The sequence below is a fragment of the Panthera onca genome, chromosome E3, assembly GCF_046562875.1.
Source record: "Panthera onca isolate mPanOnc1 chromosome E3, mPanOnc1 haplotype 2, whole genome shotgun sequence".
Lineage (NCBI taxonomy): Eukaryota > Metazoa > Chordata > Mammalia > Carnivora > Felidae > Panthera > Panthera onca.
Window position 1 is genome coordinate 22,083,032 of NC_138354.1, and position 18,903 is coordinate 22,101,934.

At 45.0% G+C, this 18,903-nt stretch overlaps 1 protein-coding gene across 2 annotated transcripts in view; it reads right to left on the reverse strand.

Annotated features, from left to right (window-relative positions):
* LCMT1 (leucine carboxyl methyltransferase 1) overlaps positions 1 to 18,903 on the reverse strand; it is a 41,150-nt gene that overhangs the window by 21,347 nt on the left and 900 nt on the right. The window contains exons 2-4 of one of the 2 annotated variants that reach the window (XM_078439976.2): positions 9,632 to 9,716; positions 3,592 to 3,683; positions 1,055 to 1,176 (exon numbers count right to left, since the gene is read on the reverse strand). In XM_078439976.2, the coding sequence (XP_078296102.1) occupies positions 1,055 to 1,176; positions 3,592 to 3,683; positions 9,632 to 9,716 (299 nt within the window). The remainder of the gene's footprint in view (positions 1 to 1,054; positions 1,177 to 3,591; positions 3,684 to 9,631; positions 9,717 to 18,903) is intronic. The other variant, XM_078439975.2, reaches the window with a different exon arrangement.

The following is an 18,903-nucleotide window of genomic DNA, read 5'->3' on the forward strand; positions in this document are numbered from 1 at the left end:
TACCCATGACTGCCACATGACCGACCTGACAGAAGAACCAAGAGAGATCTGTACAAACCTACAAAAAAGAAAACGCAATCAGTGAGATCGTTGTAGAGAAAAGGTTTGGTGCTACAATTCCAGCCCGGAATCAAAGACCAGGCCTGTGGTCCTGATTCTGCCACTAACTGGACCCATTTCCTCTTCTGTGAGTGAGTGTAATTATACCTGCTCTTGAACCCTAATGAAGGAGGTGAGGGACCAAATCAGAGAATGCAGGGGCACCTGGATGGCTCAGGCAGTTGGGCTCGGACTCTTGATTTCGGCTTGGGTCGCGGTCTCGTGCTCCGTGGGATAGGCCACACATCTAAGCCCCACTTAGGATTCTGTCTCTCTCTCTTTCTCTCTTTCTCTCAAAATGAATAACTAAACTTAAAAGGGCTTTGTGTCATGTTACCATCACCCAGCCTTGCAAATCTCCAAACTATACTGAAGACACCGTCACGACGACAGTAAAGTCTTTTGTTGTCGTAAACGGCAAATGCATGGGCCCCTGGTCTCAGCTACTCCACTGGCAGGGCTCTCGCACACACGCAGAGAATGTATACAAGGATTTGGATCAAAACCCCTGTTTGTAACAGCAGGAACTAAGAAGCAAGGCACATATCTAGGGTCCTGGTGACATCACGTACTGATGGCTGACAGTGGTTGCACAGCAGGTGCAAGCAGATGGGGACAGGGAGGCGAGACAGGCAGTCACCGCATTCCTTTTGAATATATTTCTAACATTTAAAAAAATGTTTATTGACTTATTTTGCGAGAGAGATGGGGGAAGGGCAGAGAGAGAGGGAGAGTGAGAGAGTGACAGGATCCCAAGCAGCCTCTGTGCCGTCAGCACAGAGCCCAATGCGGGGCCTGAACCCACAAACCGAGAGATCATGACCTGAACCGCAATCAAGGGTCGGGTGCTCAACAGACAGAGTCACCAAGGCGCCCCTGACATTTTTGAACCCGCTGGGAACCTTCACAAAATTAAACAATTGGGGAAGCAAGGGGGCGGTATTTTTAAATTTACCTTTAGTCTCCAGAAGGTGGTATCCATCCCAGCCCCAAGATTTAGAATCTGACAGTGACATTCTGTCTTCTGTAGAAATGCCTTTATAAGCTGACTGACGCCATGGACGCGAGCAAAATATCCTGAGAGAGAGAGACAGAGACAAGCCATGACTCAGTGATGATGGAAATAAGCCTTGCAAAGTTCACACCAGGAGGACAAAACACAACCCTTCTGCCCTTCTTCAGGGGTAGCGGTTTAGGTTATCCAGAGACCTTATGGGAGAAGTAACGACTTTAAAATTCTCTTCCTTTTTTTTTTTAAAGCCTTTTGAACCAACATAAGCACAATCTATCTAATGGTTGGATCAACTACCTTAAGGAAAACGCAATGCCCCCTAAATCTACATATGAAAGAAAAATATTTTACATCAAAACATGGGATCTAAATGTCCCTCTTAGAAATGTGTCTTTTTGTGGCTAAGTGAAAGCTACTCAGAATTCGGCTGAAACTCAAAATTGGGAGACCCTCTGGAAAGTATTCTGGGGTCAGGAAATGGGGCAGATAATATCAAAGCAAAGACAGCCATGTTTCTTAGCGTGCTCCCTTCATCTCCATCCTGTGCGGGTTAGAGCCTGGATGTTTGTAAAACATCACAGGCGGGGTTGGGCGGGGGGCGGTGCACAGGCAAATGGTGCCTAATAAACTGACTTGTTAAGCTCTGGCGTGGGAAGCTGGAACAGAGGAGACAAGAAATAAAAGAGGGTCAAAGGAAGATAAAATTGATCTGGGTTCTAAAGCCCTTCTGCTTACAGTATTACTATTTTAAGAACAAAATTTGAGTGGCATTTATAGACACTTACTGCAATTTGACATAGGGATTTCATGTCTATGGATTCTACTAGTAAATAATTTGAGCTTGTCTTTTTACATGTCTCTTTTGGGGCGCCTGGGTGGCTCAGTCGGTAAAGCGTCCGACTTCGACTCGGGTCATGATCTCACAGGCTGTGAGTTCAAGCCCCCCGTCGGGCTCTGTGCTGACAGCTCAGAGCCTGAAGCCTGTTTCAGATTCTGTGTCTCCCTCTCTCTCTGACCCTCCCCTGTTCATGCTCTGTCTCTCTCTCTCTGTCTCAAAAATAAGTAAACGTTACGTGTCTCTTCCATTTTACTTTTCTCGTAAATCCTTTTTACCGTGGGTTACAGAGTATCATCCACAATGGACTGGACATTGGAAAAATTTTAAAAATGCTCCCCACACGCTGTTTGGGAAGCACTCTCCTACTATGGGGCCCTAGTCTAGCGACTAGGGAGAGGAAGAAGGAAGGACGGAGGGCTGACCTGCTGCCCAGGACCCCCAGCACCCAGGGCACCATGGTGGGGCCCTGCCTCTGCAGCATCTGTTAGGAAAGTGTCCTCAAGAGCACGGGAGGGAGGCTTAAGGCCTCTTAGCCAGGCCTCGTCCAATCTTACTGATGCCTGGTTTCACCCTCAGCTCAAAGTACCATGTCCTTATTCTCAGGAAGCACCACTTTAAAATTTCTTCGCATTTCTCATTGAAACTACCCATAGGATCCATCTTTAGGGCCAAGATGCCCTGCACCCACAAGAACTAGGGTCATTTGGCCAATTTCTCAATCTGGCTGAGACTAAGTCACCCTCCTGTCTCAAATCCTTTCACTGCCTTGATAGAAATGACTTGTACAGCCTAACAGTGTTACTATCACTTTAACAAGGCCAAAAAAAGTCATTCCTTCCATGAACAGACAGTTCACAGTAAAAGATATATAAATGGCTCTTAAACATATAAAATGATCTTGGGGCACCTGGGTGGCTCAGTTGGCTAAGCAATTGTCCGACTCCTGATTTCAGCTCAGGTCATGATCTCACGGTTCAAGGGTTTGAGCCCCACATTGGGCTCTGTGCTGACAGCATGGAGCCTGCTTGGGATTCTCTCTCATTCTCTCATTCTCTCTCTCTCTCTGCCCCTCCCTGCTTGCAAGCAAGTGAACTCTCACTCGCTCGCCTGCTCTCAAAATAAACATTTAAAAAATATATTAAAAAAATAAACCTAGTGATCTTCAACTTCACCCAAAAATAAGAGGAATCTAAAATAAAATTACTGTAAGATACCATTTTTCACGTATCAGATTCACAAAGATGAAAAGTTTCATAATACACTGTGTTGGTGAGGATGTTGGGAAATAAGCACTTTCATATACTACCGGAGAGAAGGAACACTGCAACTCTCATGTTAATAATGAATCCCTATGTTCTACTGCTGGCTTTGAAATGGAGAAGGGGCCATCTTCCATGGAATGTGGGTGGTTTCCAGAAGGTAGACAAGAAAAGGAAATAGACTCTCCCCTATGGTCTCCAAAAGAAACGGCCCTGATGACACTTTGATGTTAGCCTAGTAAGACCCATGTTTGACTTCTGACCTTCAGAACTGTAAGATAATAAATTTGTATTGTTTAAAAAAAAAAAAAAAAGAATGAATCCCTAAAACCCCAGGCCTCTCAGCTGATGAGGGAATAGTGAGAAGGGAGGGGGTCACTTGCCTCTGTTAATTTCGGGGGCCTTCCTCTCCTTAGACAGTCTTACAAAATGCTGGATGTAAGGGTCATGCCAGTAGCCAATGCTTACTGCAAACCTGGAAGGGATAAAAAGGAGGCAGGTGAGTAGACGTCAGTAGATTCAGGTTCTCAGGAACCAGGTCAAGGAGGAAAACCATCCACTTCACAAGGCCAACACACTCCCATTTAGCACTCCGTTACAAATGTAAACAGACTCAGCCATCCGCCGAGGTGCTCACTTCCACTGCCTCTCACCCTTCCCACGGCGGCCATGTGTCACCTCTCTTTATTCTGACTGCTAATTCCGTTTCCAGGACCCTGGAGAGCATATAACCTCACCTCATAGCTCACCCAGAAGACATGCAATCATCTATTCACTCGGCAAACTCACTGGCCAGAACTATTCAGACAACTCTACTCAACCAGAAGTTCTGGGTCCACAGGAAAGGAGATCTAGAATTGTTTTGTAAAACTCGATAATGACTCCCTAAGTATTTCCCCCAGCTCTGTCATTTCACGTCCCTTAAGGAGTAAAAGGAAAAACCAGGAACAAATAAACAGAACAGCTACAACCTAGAAAATGCCGTTGTAGCTTACCCTCTCTGGCATGCACTACAACCTGGAAAATGCTACAGTAACCTAACCTCTCCCCAGGCCACACGACAGGGAATCAAAGTTCTAGCGTTCTAAGCCAGGGATCTGAAACCCCAATGACCACTTAAGGTCTTCTGGCAACCATGAGTGGAACCAGCCTTAGGACAAGGACATGTAATGGAAGAAACCTGGATCCTTAAGGCCGAGCCACTGTGGGCCTGCACCCCGCTCTACCTCTCAACAGACATTTTGAGAGTTTCTAAATGTCTTTATCGCTTAAACCAAACGGAGTCAGGCTTCTGTCACCTGCTACACCCTGAAGCATCCTAAGTGATATCCTGAGTGTAGGAGCTCATTTCCGTGTTTCTTGATGACCAAGCTGAGAGGGGAAGGGGTGAGTGACTGTTACCCAGCTAGAGTCTGAGCTCCCAGAGGCAGATATGAGATCTTCTCTTTACGTCCACTGACGAGGCTTACCGCTGCCTTGACTGTGGTCGCTGCTAATCCTGTACAAACCTATCCCCCCCAGTCTCTCTCATGTCCACGTTCACACATCCGCGCGCGCGCACACACACACACACACAAGGAAGCACATACTTTTGGCTTCTCAAGGCAGCAAGTCAGCACGGAAATGCACAAAGTACTCATTAAGGGACACGATTTGCTACGGGCCCCGACTTTCCAAGTTTTACAAGGGTGAACAGGCTCAGCTGTCTAAAACGGTGCTTTTCAAACGATGAATTGTGACCCATCCGTATAATAAAATCAGTGTAGTAGTTTGCAAGTCTCCATCTGTGAAAATGCAGTCGAATAGAGTGAAATAGAAAATATCAGTATGCATTCCACACTGTAAGAGTTAAGACGGTTTTGTGAAGCTTTTGTTGAAGTGGGTGTTTGGGGTAAAATGCAATGAAAAGTCTGTTCTCCGAACACACAAAATAGACTCTTAAACACAGAGAACAAGGTGGTGGTTGCCAGAGGGGGCGGGGGGATGGACAAAATAGGCAAAGAGGGCTTAAGAGGTACAAACTTCCAGTCATATGAGTAACGCACAAAGATGAAAAGTGGAATATAGGGAATCCAGTCAATAATACTGTTGTAACAGTACGGTGACAGATGTGATGACACTTAACCGTGGTGAGGGCTGAGTAATATGTAGATCTGTCAAATCACTATGTTGCACGCCTGAAATTAATGTAACATTGTATGTCAACTATACTTCGATAAGTAAAAAAAGAGAAGATGGTGTTCTCCCTGTTGGCAGATTTGAGGAGCACCGGCCTCAAAGGAATCACCTGGTGCCATCTAGTGGTAAAGGCCGTGTCTGCAGTCCAAGAACCACAGACTAGTGATGCGAACATCAAACATGGACGTAAGGGTTGGAGGGGGCCTTGGAACTGACCTGGTCAACCCTGACATCCGATGCCAGAATCCTTCAACAACACCAAGCCACTGCCTGACTATGCACCACAAAGAAGGCACTCACTCCAATGCCCAGCAGCCCTAGCTGCTGAAAAGCTGATCGAGTTGCCCCCCTCCACAAGCTCTGCGTTGGACTTACTACCGCCCTCCTCTGGATGACAAGGAGCCGTTTCCCCTCCTCTCAACCGTATCCTCGGTCAAGTTAATACTATTGATTCCATCAAGCCATCTTTGGTGAGTGTCTGCTAAGTGCCAGCCATTGGGGACACAGTAGTGAACCAGCCACAAAGATAAGGAAGGGCTTGTGACAGATGAAGGACAACAGCATGGAGGACGGACGGACCTACGTTAGAGAATGTGAGAGGGAAAGCCTCTCTGAAAAGGGAATGGGCTGAGTTGGGTGCTTACAGAACTGGAGAGAGCTGTGCAAAAGGCGTTCTAGACAGGAGGAAGAGCAGACGGAAATGCTCTGGACAGGAACCGCCTTGGAATGTTCCAGGAACAGAAAGTCGGTAGGGAGGCTGGAGAACAGCGGGAAAACAGGAGAAACTAGAGAGGCGGGTGGTGGGAGCCAGGGAGAGACCTCTGCAGCCACGTGCAGCGGCCCCAAACCACGGCGAGGTGCACAAACGTAACAGGTGGGGACAGAACACAAACGTATCCGGTCACGAGTCCTTACGACTCCCACTTTCTAATGTCTCCAACATGCGTCTCCTTCTGGTCTCCAGATCTAGAAGACTGCCAGTGGGTTCTGGGAGGAAAAGGATGTCACTGATCTGCCCTTCAGAGTGGCTAACATGAGAAGATTTACAGAGCACTGCTAAGAAGAGTACGGGTCAAAGAACTAGCAGGCACTGCTGATGGGGAGTTCCAAAGGGAGATGGGCAACCCGTTTCAGAGCTTAGAATTCTGTCACCCCTGGGAGCCCAGCTGAACATGGTGGATCCACACAAGGAACCACTAACCAGTCATCTCAGATATGAACTAGAAGGATCAGCCATGCCAAGACGTTCAAGACACCGTGAAGGGAAAAAGGTCGGGCCAAAAACCGATGTAGCCAATGTGCCCGTGAACACGTGTATGTGCGTATGTGCGTATCTAAGGACAAGTACTAGGGTACTGGCGATTTCTGGTGTGTGTGTGTGTTTTATCTCTATGTTTTAAACTCTTTCTCCATGAACTATACGCCATATTTCATCTAAGACATTATCAATTATAAGACTGAAAAAGGAAAGAAGAAACACTGCCAGTTAGTTAGCTTAATGTTTTTCTTATTGCTTACAATTTTAATTTTGTGCTTGTTGGAAAAAGCCCGTTTACTTGTTTGTTTAATTAGTTTTCAAGTAGGCTCTGTGTGCAACGTGGGGCCTGAGCTCACAACCACATCCACAGTTGCATGCTCTGTTGACTGAGCCGCCAGACGCTCCTGCAAAAGCCCTTTTGTGCTTATTTAAACGGATTAAAAGGAAATGGATGAATGCAATAAGAGGGTTAAGTCTTCCCTTCTGGGGTATCTGTGAGTTTCCACACAATATTGACCTTCGGGCCGCCAAGGGCATTGGCAAGGCTGCATCCCCAAGAGATCACCATCATCCTCTCCAAGATTTCCTTCCACGCTGCCGACCCTCCAGGTGCAGGTTTTGTTACTGAGCCTTTCTTGATCTCATCAGGAGGTATCCATGGATGGTTCTCCAACAGCATCAGGATTTGTGCTCCTTCTGCAAATGGCCCTTAAAAGGCACGTGGGCAGAAGCACCCAAGAGCTGACGGTGTAGTCATCCGGCCCTGCCGCAAGCAACAATGACCACATCCACTCGCACAGGTAATGACAACTCTAACGCGACTTGGCAGTGACTGCGGGACACATCGAGAATAAGTCACAGCTGATGGCAAAGACGTAAGAACGTGTGTCACAGCATGGATCAAATACAGTGTTGCCTTCGCCACATGAGCAACAGTGAGCTTAGATATCACAAGCAAAGTAAAAGGCAAATATTAAGCGATGAAAAGTACCTGTGACATCACATAGTAACATCCTGAAAACATAAAGAACTTACGAATCAGTAAGGAAAAAAATCCTAATATCCCCGAAGAAAGGCCAAAAATGGGCAGATCACCAAAGAGCCAAGTGATCACTGAATATACAAAATAAAGAAACCAAAAAATGCAAAATGAAAGCAGAAACAGCAAGCAGTAAATCTGCTATCAAATGAGCAACAAAAGCGTTTAATAGAACCTGGCTTTGGTGAGGATGAGAAAGAGGGCAGCTGAGCCGCCAGAACTGTAAACTGTCACTGCCATGCCACGAGGCACTTCGGCTGCTGGTACTCAAAGCTGAAGAGTTATATTTACGCGATGCCCAAACAATCCCACTTCTAGGATTTTACCCTAAGGAAATAGTCAAGAATGAACACAAAAAGGTTTCGGTAAGAACACTGAACCTGGGGTTACGGTATCAGGTGAACAAAGCAAGCTACAAAATTCTATGTACAGAATGTTCCCAATTCTGTTAGATGAATGCGTACATTCACGTACACGTGAATATACATACATGTACAGTACACATATCAAGACTTCCCAGAGTAGGCACCAAAAGGTGAACAGTGGTCGCCTCTACACTGACGCTGTGCACCTAGTGCTGCTGTCTGTCTGTCCCCACCACAGTCCTCTGTTGCCCAAACCCAGAAAATATCCCCTCTTTTTGGGTATCCTGACTTTGTTTAAAACCCAAAGAATCAAAAATCTCCGATTTGGAAAGACCTATTTCGCAGTCTTCGGTCAATCCCTATTGCTTTTGAAATTTTCATGACATTCACGTACCACCTGTTCAGTGTAACATTTCTCTAAATCAACTCGCTTTTTTTTAGTACTCGGGTCTGACGTGCTACCTATAACACACACTACAATAAATACCTAACTATTAAAATTTCAAACATCTGTGTGCCACCTAAAGTCATTTCACATTCCTTCCGTGGGAAACACTGATCTGGGCCGACCGCCTACTCACTCGAGAGCATTTACTGACTCTGCCCTATAGGCATGAGTACCACCTACAACAGGAAAGGTGTGACATGCTCTCCGCCAGGGATTTCTTCATCTGAAGGAAAGGGCAGGGGCCCTCCGCGCTCTCCCAGCCAGTGAGGATCAAGGCCAGGTTCATTTACTTCTATCAACACTCCTGAGAGCTGACTACAATGCCAGGCATCAGTCCAAATGCTTGACCGATAGGAACGGAACGCCTACAACCCTCATAATGACCCCCCGTGGAAGGCACTGCTTTACAGACTAAGGTGAAGGTCGGTCCCTCAAGCTGCAGAACCCTGTAGAAAATTTCATTCTATGGGTGCCTGGGCGGCTCAGTCGGTTAAGTGGCCGACTTCGGCTCAGGTCACAATCTCACGGTCCGTGAGTTCGAGCCCCGCGTCGGGCTCTGTGCTGACAGCTCAGAGCCTGGAGCCTGTTTCAGATTCTGTGCCTCCTTCTCTCTCTGACCCTCCCCTGTTCATGCTCTGTCTCTGTCTCAAAAATAAATAAACTTTAAAAAAATTAAAAAAAAAAAAAAAGAAAATTTCATTCTATTGCTTTTCGACCTATTTACTCACCTGGATTTGGATCCCTCCCCCGACACTTCAGTTGCTTAAATGATATCTGTGTGTGTGTGTATGTGTGTGTGTTTACGTGGTCGTGTGTGTGTATATATGTACACACACACACACATATATATGTACATTAAACATATATATGTAACGTATGCACACATACACATACATACAATGTACTTAAATGCAATTGCAAAAATCAATCCGATACTCTTAGCATCAATTTTTAAGTTTGAAATTTGAACTACATACTGCATACTAGCCTAAGATACTGCTCTACCTCTCATTGTTAATTTTATTGTTCTTTTTTTTAGTCTCATTTTTTTTTTTGTTTCTATTTCTTGGTAGTTTTATTCTTGGTTATACATGGAAGGCAGGAAGCAAAGTCTTAAGGGCAACAGACTTTGTACCTAAACAGACTTTCAGTTTGTTTCCTTTCTTGTGAGCTCTGTTGCTTTCTTAAGTAGATCCGCAAGGCCTTAAGTGTTGAATCACCTAAAAAAAAACAAAACAAAACTGAGCCTCAATGAACTCACACACTATCGTTTCTTCCTAACAGAGGCTACTGGTACTGCCTTTTGGCTTCAGCTAACACCCAATTACTTTACAAGGATTAGTATGTCCTAAAATCTACTGCCTCCACTGTAAGTACTCATTGACTAGTGGGCAAGGCATTTATGAAAAAGGAACCAACATTCACAAGAGAGTGAGTTAAGTAGGAGAAGTCAATCAGAAAGTTCCCATGGTACAATGTCTCCTATCTGACTTAAGCAAGCAAAAAACCCAGTTAATACAGAATATAGTAACAGGATGTCATGGGCCTGAATAATGCTAAAGTTCTTTTGGAAAAAACAAAACATTTAAGCTCATGTAGTCTGAATATTTTCTCCCAGTCTGTCTTGCCTGATCATTTTCTCAGTGCATCCATTTTTCCTTTGTAACTAGTGCTTTTTTTGGTTCTGTATCCAAAACATTTACCTACCTCAAGGTTGTCAACATATGCTCTCATGGTTTCATCTAAAAGATTTATGGTTCTAGCTGTTATATTTCGGTTTATGATCCATCCCAAATTAATGTGTACAGAATGAGGTAGGGGCTAAGGTCCATTTGGTTTCCACTTGAATATCCACTTTACCCAGAATTATTCATTAAAAAGACGTCCCTTTCGCCCACTGAATTGGCTTGACAATCTAGGTGAAGATCAACCAGCAGTACTTGTGTTTGGTCTATTTCTTGGACTCTTTATTCTGTTTCACTGATCTATCTTTATGCCAAAGACTTTGATTGCTGTGGCTTTACTGCAAGTCTTCAAATCAAGCAGTATTAAGCAGTTTAAGTTCTTCAACTCTGCTCTTCGTTTGAAGACTTTTTTGGCTATTCAAGACCCTTCACGTTTCCATATACATTTTCAAAACAATCTGTTAATTTCTTCTAAAAAAAAAAAAGATGGCTAGGATTTTGATGGTGATTGCACTGATTCCACGGATCAAGTCAGGGAGAACAGGAATCTCAAAACATCAAATCTTCCAATGCATGAACAAAGCGTATCTCCCATTTATTTCAGTCTTCTTGAATTCCTCTCAACAGTGTTTTACGGTTTTCTGTGTAAAGTTGTTTTGCGTCTTTCGTTATATTTATTCCTACCCACTTTAGGTTTTTGGATGCTATTGTCAATATTTTCAATTTTAATTTTCCTACCCATGTATGTTGAACAGACAGTTCACGAGAGATGTAGGAATGTCCAATAAACACACAAAAAGATGCCTAAGATTACTAGTCACCAGGGAAATGCAATTTAAAACCATAATGAGATGCTCTTTCACCCTCACTGACAATACAGAATGTTAACAAGGATGTTGAGCAACTGGAGTTTCAATATATTGCTGGTGGGAAGTGTAAAGCGATAAACCACTTTGGAAATTAGTCTAGCAGTTAAATACATACCCACCCTGTGACTAAGCAATTCTATTCCTAGACATTTATTTGAGAGAAATTGAAGACCTGTATAAGAATGTCCCTTGTAGCCTATTCACAATGACCAAAAACTTCGATACAACTCAAATGTCCTATCATTGGAGAACACGCGAACAAATCATGGTGTATTCATACACGTATAGGAACAAACTACACTGACAAAGACTCTTTCCTTGACCAAACTCTAGCCAGGTTCCTCGAGCCCTCTTCTCGACTAGGCTTCAACCTTGACTTACTGTATAGAGACTCGAACAAACACTAATGTAGACTTTAACAGCTCAAGGCTCCACCCCTAGGATGATTCCAGTACCCCTTAGTGCCTGCCCGAGAAAACTCAAGGCTGCCAAAAGCATCCATTGTTTCTTCTAGCCAACACTGAAAGATCAGGTCCCTGTCTCCCAGTGAGCAAATCCAGGTGGTTTCACATGAACCAATACCTTTCCTGGATTTTGTAATTTTTTACTTCTGACTTTATTCACCCCCAACTTTACTCCCTCATTCTCTCTTTAAAATCTCCTCTGTACAAACTGAAGTTGAGTTTCATTCACTCTGGACTCTTTTCCTTATTGGAATAGTTAATTACTGATTAAACTCTGTCCTCATCACGTGAACTAGTATCTAGCTTTATCTTTAAAAAAATTTTTAATGTTTATTTATTTTGAGAGACTGTGTGTGTGCGTGGATGCACACGCAGAGGAGGAGCAGGGGGTGGGGGAGAGAGAGAGAGAGAGAGAGAGAGAGAGAGAAAGAGAGAGAATCCTAAGCAGGCTCTGCACTGTCAATGCAGAGCCAGACATGGGGCTCAATCCCAGAAAACGTGAGATCATGTCCTGATCCGGAATCAAGAGTCAGATACTCAAGTGACCAAGCCACCCAGGTGCCCCTGGCTTTATCTTTGATAACGCAAACAACATGGATGAATCTCAAGGAACACAGTTGAGTGAAAGAAGACAAAATAATACATACTGTATGACCCCATTTCTATGACATTCGAAAACAGGCAGATCTAATCTACCACAGATTTCAAAACCAGAAAATGACTGGTGAGGGTAAGGAGACTAATTAGAAACATATAACAAGGGAAGTTTCTAGAGTTTCAGATATATTTTATATCTTGTTTTGGGCGGTGGTACACAGATATACCGTGTACATTGACTCTTGAACAACACGGGTTGGGGTGTCAACCTCCTGTGCAATCAAAACTTTGAGTATAACTTTTGATTCCCCAAAAACTTAACTACAAATTGACTACTATTGGCCAAAGTCTTAACAGTTGATTAACATGTATTTTGTACGTTAGATTTATTATATATTGTATTCTTTCAATAAAGTAGGCTAAAGAAAATATTAAGAGGGGCATCTGGGTGGCTCAGTTGGTTAAGTGTCTGACTTTAGCTCAGGTCATGATCTCATAGTTCATGGATACGAGCCCTGCATTGGGCATTCTGCGGTCAGTGCGGAACCCACTTTGGATCCTCTTTCTCCCTCATCTGCCTCTCCCTTCCTCATGCACGTGTGCACTCTCTCTCTCTCTCTCAAAAATCAATAAGCACTAAAAAAAAGAAAATATTAAGAAAATCATAAAGAAAATACGTTTAGAGTACTGTACTGCATTTATTGAAAAAGCCACATATAAGTGCAGTTCAAACCCATGTTGTTCAAGAGTCAACCATATACACTTGTTAAGACTCATCAAACTGAACACTAAAGACCTGAGCATTTTATTTTATAAATCATCACCCTCTCACCCCTGCTCTCCCACCTCCATTTTCTTCCTTCCCCTCTCCCTCTGTCTCTTAAGAATACCTGGGGAAATTCTGAAGAACAAGAAAGATGAGCAATATAGCTGACCCTCCGATGGGGGATATTCCCCATTCAATATCCACTTACACCTTCCTCCTTACCCCCATTTTGTCTGAGGTATCAATCTGCCCCGTGAGAAATTCTCCCCTCCCACACTTTCTTGCAGCTAGGGGTGAGGTCACCTGCCCAATTCTGGCCAATGAGAAGTATGTAGAAGTCTACAGGGTGGGACTCCCTGAAAAGCTATTGCTTTCACAGACTCAAACACATGCTTTTGTTAGTATCGTTTTCTTTTCTTTCTTCCTGGAGTACAGCTGCTCAAATGAACTAAGGAGATTGTGCTAGTCCCTGATACAACCTTGTTTTACCCCAAGCTAGAGGAGCTCTTGGCAAGTCACGACTAACACTTCGCAAGTCAAAATGTTTACGCATCGAAATGAAAAAAGCAATTCCGACTGGAAGTCAAGAATGATCTACGCATTGCTGTGCTAAAGTATACGTAAGAATTTAGTATGTAAGTGATATTTCAAATCAATGGAGGATACAGACCATCAACGGACAGTGTAGGAACAAAAACTGCTAACTTATACAAAATTATAAAGATAGATGAATGCTCTAAGCAATAGAAGCCAAAACCATAAAAGTGCTAAAAGAAAAGGCAGTGATTGAAAACGGTCTCATAAAACGTTACCCAAAAGCCCCAAGCCATAAAGTTAGACTGTCAGATTTGGCACCATAAAGATTCAGAATTTCTGCATCATGAAATGTATGGTACAAGCTCATCTTAAAGACAAGCAACAGTTTGAGAGAAAATAATGGAACACATACGTAGGCAAAGGACTACTACCATACATATGACAAGATCTTACAGACCAATAAAAACATAAATGAAACAAAAAACCAAAGACCCAGTTAGGAAAATGATAAGGAGAAAGGCTCATGTAAAAAAATATCAGAGATAGTGAAGAACTAAAAATGCTCAGTCTTAGGACGCCAGGGTGGCTCGGGCGGTTGAACGTCTGGCTCCGGCTCAGGTCATGATCTCACAGTTTGTGAGTTCGAGCCCCGTGCCAGGCTCTGTGCTAATAGCACAGGGCCTGCTTCGGATCCTCTCTCTCCCTCTCTCTGCCCCTTCCCCGCTTGCTCTCTCTCTCTCTCTCTCAAAAATAAACATAATTTTTTTTTAAATAAAAATACTCAGTCTTACTAGTGAGTATAATAAAAAAGTTTTCTAAATAAAATAAAAAATTTTAAGAGGTATTATCCACCTGCCAGCTGACAAACAATTTAAGAGACTGAGAATATTCTGTGTTTAGCATCTCTTTTACCATGAGAACAGAAACGGACACAACCTCTTTCGAGGACCACTTTGCAAAGGCTTCTCCCCTGAAATCCATCTCACTGGAAAACTGAAACGCACATGCAAAGATGTTTATTGCAGCCCCGCTTTAATAGCAAAATCATAGCTACCCAAATGAACAGAAGAACAGTCACATAAACTAAAACCATATTGTGGAATACTGTTCAGCCATTACAACAACAAAAAAAATGGAGACAAAAACTTATATGTACAGTATATTCAAATTAGACTAATGAGTTGGGGAAAAGTACTCACTTTTGCCCTTTAACAAATTAACCATTAAGGCGCACCTGGCTGGCTCAAAGAGTATGTGATGCTTGATCTCAGGGTTGTGAGTTTGAGCTCCACGTTGGGTGTAGAGACTACTTAAAATCTTGAGGGTGGGGGGGATTCTGGGTGGCTCAGTCAGTTAAGCATCCGACTCTTGGTATCAGCTCAGCTCATGATCTCACATTTTGTGAGATCAAGCCCCGCATCAGGCTCTGCACTGACAGAGTGGAGACTGCTTGGGATTCTTTCCTTCCCCCTCTCTCTCTGCCACCCTCCTCAACCCCGCCTGCACATGCTCGCTCGCGCACACTCTCTCTCAAAATAAATAAGCATTAAAAAAATAACAAAAAAAATTAAAAAAAAATCTTAGGGGCACATGAGTGGCTCCGTTGGTTAAGCGCTTGGCTCTTGATTTTGGCTCAGGTCACGATCTCATGGTTTGTGGGACCGAGCCCCACACTGGGCTCCACGTAGATGGCATGGAGCCTCTCTCACCCTCTCTCTGCTCCTCCACCTCCCCCCTCAAAAATAAATAAACAAAACATCAATAATAAGAATGTTTAAAAAATTGAAAAAATCTTAAAAACATAATCATTAAAAACAATTAGTATTCTAGATTTGAAACCATTGTTTTTCATAGATATTTTCCAAAATTTAATTTGTTGCTTTTTTGAAAAAATGAGGAGGGTTGCAGAAAATCCACGACTTACGGGACCTTCGTGATGGGCAAGTTGGGCAGCTAATTTATCCTCGCCAGAATATTCTAATTCTAAAGTGACACATCTTCTCTGAGGATGGAAAGCAGCAGCCCCCAACTTCAAATATTCAGATCACGATCTCAAGCCCTGCTCTCTGGGCACGGCTGCAAAGATGCAATCCGTGCGCTGGAAAGGCCTAGGCCCTTGGGAAAATGCCGCCTCTCCAGGGAGGTGATCCTGTGACCCACCTGCACCTCAAGGGGGACATTTTTGGATTCGGTTGAAATCCGATTAACTTCTGTAATTTTTACAACAGGATTTCAGTCTTACAGCCCCTGGCCTGGCTTCTAAAACAGACAGACCACTCAGATCCAGTGAAACAGAACAGCAGAATGTTGAGACCTCATCAGGAAGTGCAACCCTGAGCATCGGCATTCAGTTCCTCGTCACTTGGCCGCCTGAGAAATGGGTCTAGCAGGCACGTGGCTAAGGCAGACACGGTCATTCCCCACACCTTTCTTCTCGCGGGGGCAGACAAACGTTCAACACTACGCCTGCCTACGCGGCAGCTGGACTGACTACCGCCAAGGACACGCACAGAGAACACGGAAGGGGCTGGGCCTGGTCTGCAGGTGTCAGGGGCCTCCTGGTGGGAGCCGCATCGGAGATGAGCCAGAGGGCTTGGCTTCTTCTTTCACTCACTGGCCTCACCCACATCCAATCTGTCAACACATCCCATCACCTCCTCCTTCAAAACGTACCCAGAATCTGGTCGATTCTCAGCCCTTCCGGTGCTACCATCCTGACCCAAGACATCAGCGTCTCTGTCTTGGAATATTCCATCAGCCTATTAACTGATCTCCCTGCTTCCGTCCTTGCTCCCTACAGGCTGCTCTCAACAGAGAAGCCAGAGTGATCCCATTAAAACCCAAGTCAGGTCACCTCGTTCTTCGGTTCAAAATTCTCCATTGGACACCACCACAAGTCCCTAAGACCCCTTCAGCCCACCTCCTTCTCCCTCATGCTGGCCTGGTCCTTCCTGGAACAAGTCAGGCCTGCTCCCTCCATGGGGCTTCCTACCCGCCCTGCTCTCTGTCTGGGACACCGTTTCCAGAGACATCCACAGGGCTCCCTCCCTCACCTCCTACAAGTCTGTCCCCACCATTGTCCTTCTCAGGGGGCCATCTCAGGGGAAACTCTAAGCTCTACTCAGAGATACCAGCCTAGAGTGGCATCTAAAGGACAGAAAAAAAAAAAAAAACCCCTCAGGTCCTAAGGAAAAACACCCTGAGGACATAGCAGAAATAACTGACCAAGCAAGGTGGAAAGCAGAGATCGGGGTCGAGAGGGGCCGCGCTGCTCACGCATCAGGTGGTGCGGCACCAGGGCGGAAACGCAGGGTGCCACCGCGGCGATGGTGACAGACATGGATGAGAAGAGGTGATCGCTACAGACGAGGCGTTCCAGAAAATGAGTGCCCTGTGTGTAGCCTAGGTCCTCCACACGCACAGTGAAGCCGACTGGGCTGATGGCAAGAAGGTCAAGACAGACAGGAGGACTGTGGGCCAGGCACCCAAGGCGTCCACGAATCAGGTGAATAACCAGGAGAAAACAGTAATGAGGAGGAAGAGAGGATGCTCCGCCTGGGGACCATGGATCTCAAGGAAACGGGGGGTTGGGGGGGGCGGTCAAAGAACAAGGACACAAATCTTGCACCCCCGATCCTGAAATCTCATACCTCGGGGTATGAGAAAACAGAGGCACCATCTGAGAGGACTTCAAAAAAGGATATCCCCGGGGAAGGACCAGGGTCAAAGCAAAGAGAGGGAAGAGATGGCTAAGGAGAGGCTGAGGAAAGAGACGAGGCTGGCGATTAAGGAGTGGGAATTTCCCAGGACACAGGGAGGGTCTGGGGAGAGGGGGTCAGGGGTAAACAACAGAGGGAACTGCCTTGGGAGGGCAGCACAGGACTGAGAAGACAAGGAGAGGGGAGATGGGTAGTGGCGAGAGTTAGCGATCACAGTAAGTGCTGGAAAAATACTTGCGGAATCCCATGGAATTTTTAAGCATAAGCCCAGAATGTCCGCTCAGAAGAGTTCTCGCTGTAGGACCGCAGGACTGAGAGCACAGGCCCATGCTGACGGTCACGGCACTGACGATGACGACTGGGACAGTGCTGATAATAACCACCAGTCTTCGACACCTGCCACATGCCAGGCACTGTGGGGAGCGCGCCACATTTAATCCTGCCGACAGCCGTCTGACACCGTTCACGTCACTACTATCCCCGGGAGGGCTCTGAAAGGAAGGAGGGAACAACCTGCAAGAGAAGTAACAGAACCGCACGAGTCCTGGGAAGCTAACTGGCTCCTGTGTTAAATTAGGGCTTTTATGGCCTTAACCTAAGGCGGGGGGAACCAGCCTGATCCACAGGTATGACATATTCAGTAACTTCAACCAAACAGTGTTTGGTTGAACAGTGTTTGGAATGGAGGCAAATCAAAACCAGTAGTAACAATTTATTGAAGGCTTCACGCTGTGCCAGATCCTGTGCTAACTGCCACGTGTCTGTGATCTCATTGAATCCTTACATCCCGAAGGTGGGTTACCATTGTTATCCCCCCACTTCAAAACTCAGACGACAGACAGCCCACGGTTCATGCAAGGAATCCCTATTTAATAACGTGATCTTTTGACAAGATTGAAGGGTTTAACACATTACGGTGAAGATATCACAGAACTTGAAGGAGAGAGACCTACAACATGTCTTAAAACACTAACTTACGGATTCTCACAATCTTTTTGCATGTTTTTTTCAGATGAGGGAAAGGCCAGTGCAAAAGAAGCTTCAATGAAATGCACCCAGATGGCAAACACGCCCAGTCTTTACAGCCCAGGACCTATCCCAGCAGATTCTGATTCCATGAGTCTAGAGTAGGACGTGAGCATCTGTGGTTTCTTTCTTTCTTTCTTAATTTTTTTTTTAACATTTATTTATTTTTTGAGAGAAAGAGACACAGCATGAGCAGGAGAGGGGCAGAAAGAGAGGGAGTCACAGCATCAGAAGCAGAGCCCGATCAAGAAACTTGATGCAGAATGGTTTAGAGGCAGAGCTAGGATCAGCTTGACAGAGCCTGGCCCCAAGGTCCATGTTTTAAATCACTATGCTTAGTCTCCAAGAACCTACAAAAAGTGCGAGCCTTAACCCAAAACCTTGGCATTCCCCACCTACATTCCCTAGTGGCCCAGCTTCAAGGGCATTCTATCCATTCCTTTAACAGTTCGCACTCCCCTGCTCTGCCCCAACACCCTCCTATATCCCCGTTTTGCATTCAGCCTTGTGATCTCAGCTTCAACATTATTGCCTAAATTACAAACTCGAATGGCATGCTGTATTTCTCAGCACTCAACACAAAACCGTAATTATGGATTTCACAGGGAATTATTTGCTTCCTGTCTTTTCCGAGGAGATGGTGCTGACCTCAGACGCCACGTCAGTCCTTTCATCATGTGTTCCCAATAACTGAATACCCACCAACCATTCAAAAAAGAAGGCTTTGGCACAACGGACACGCTC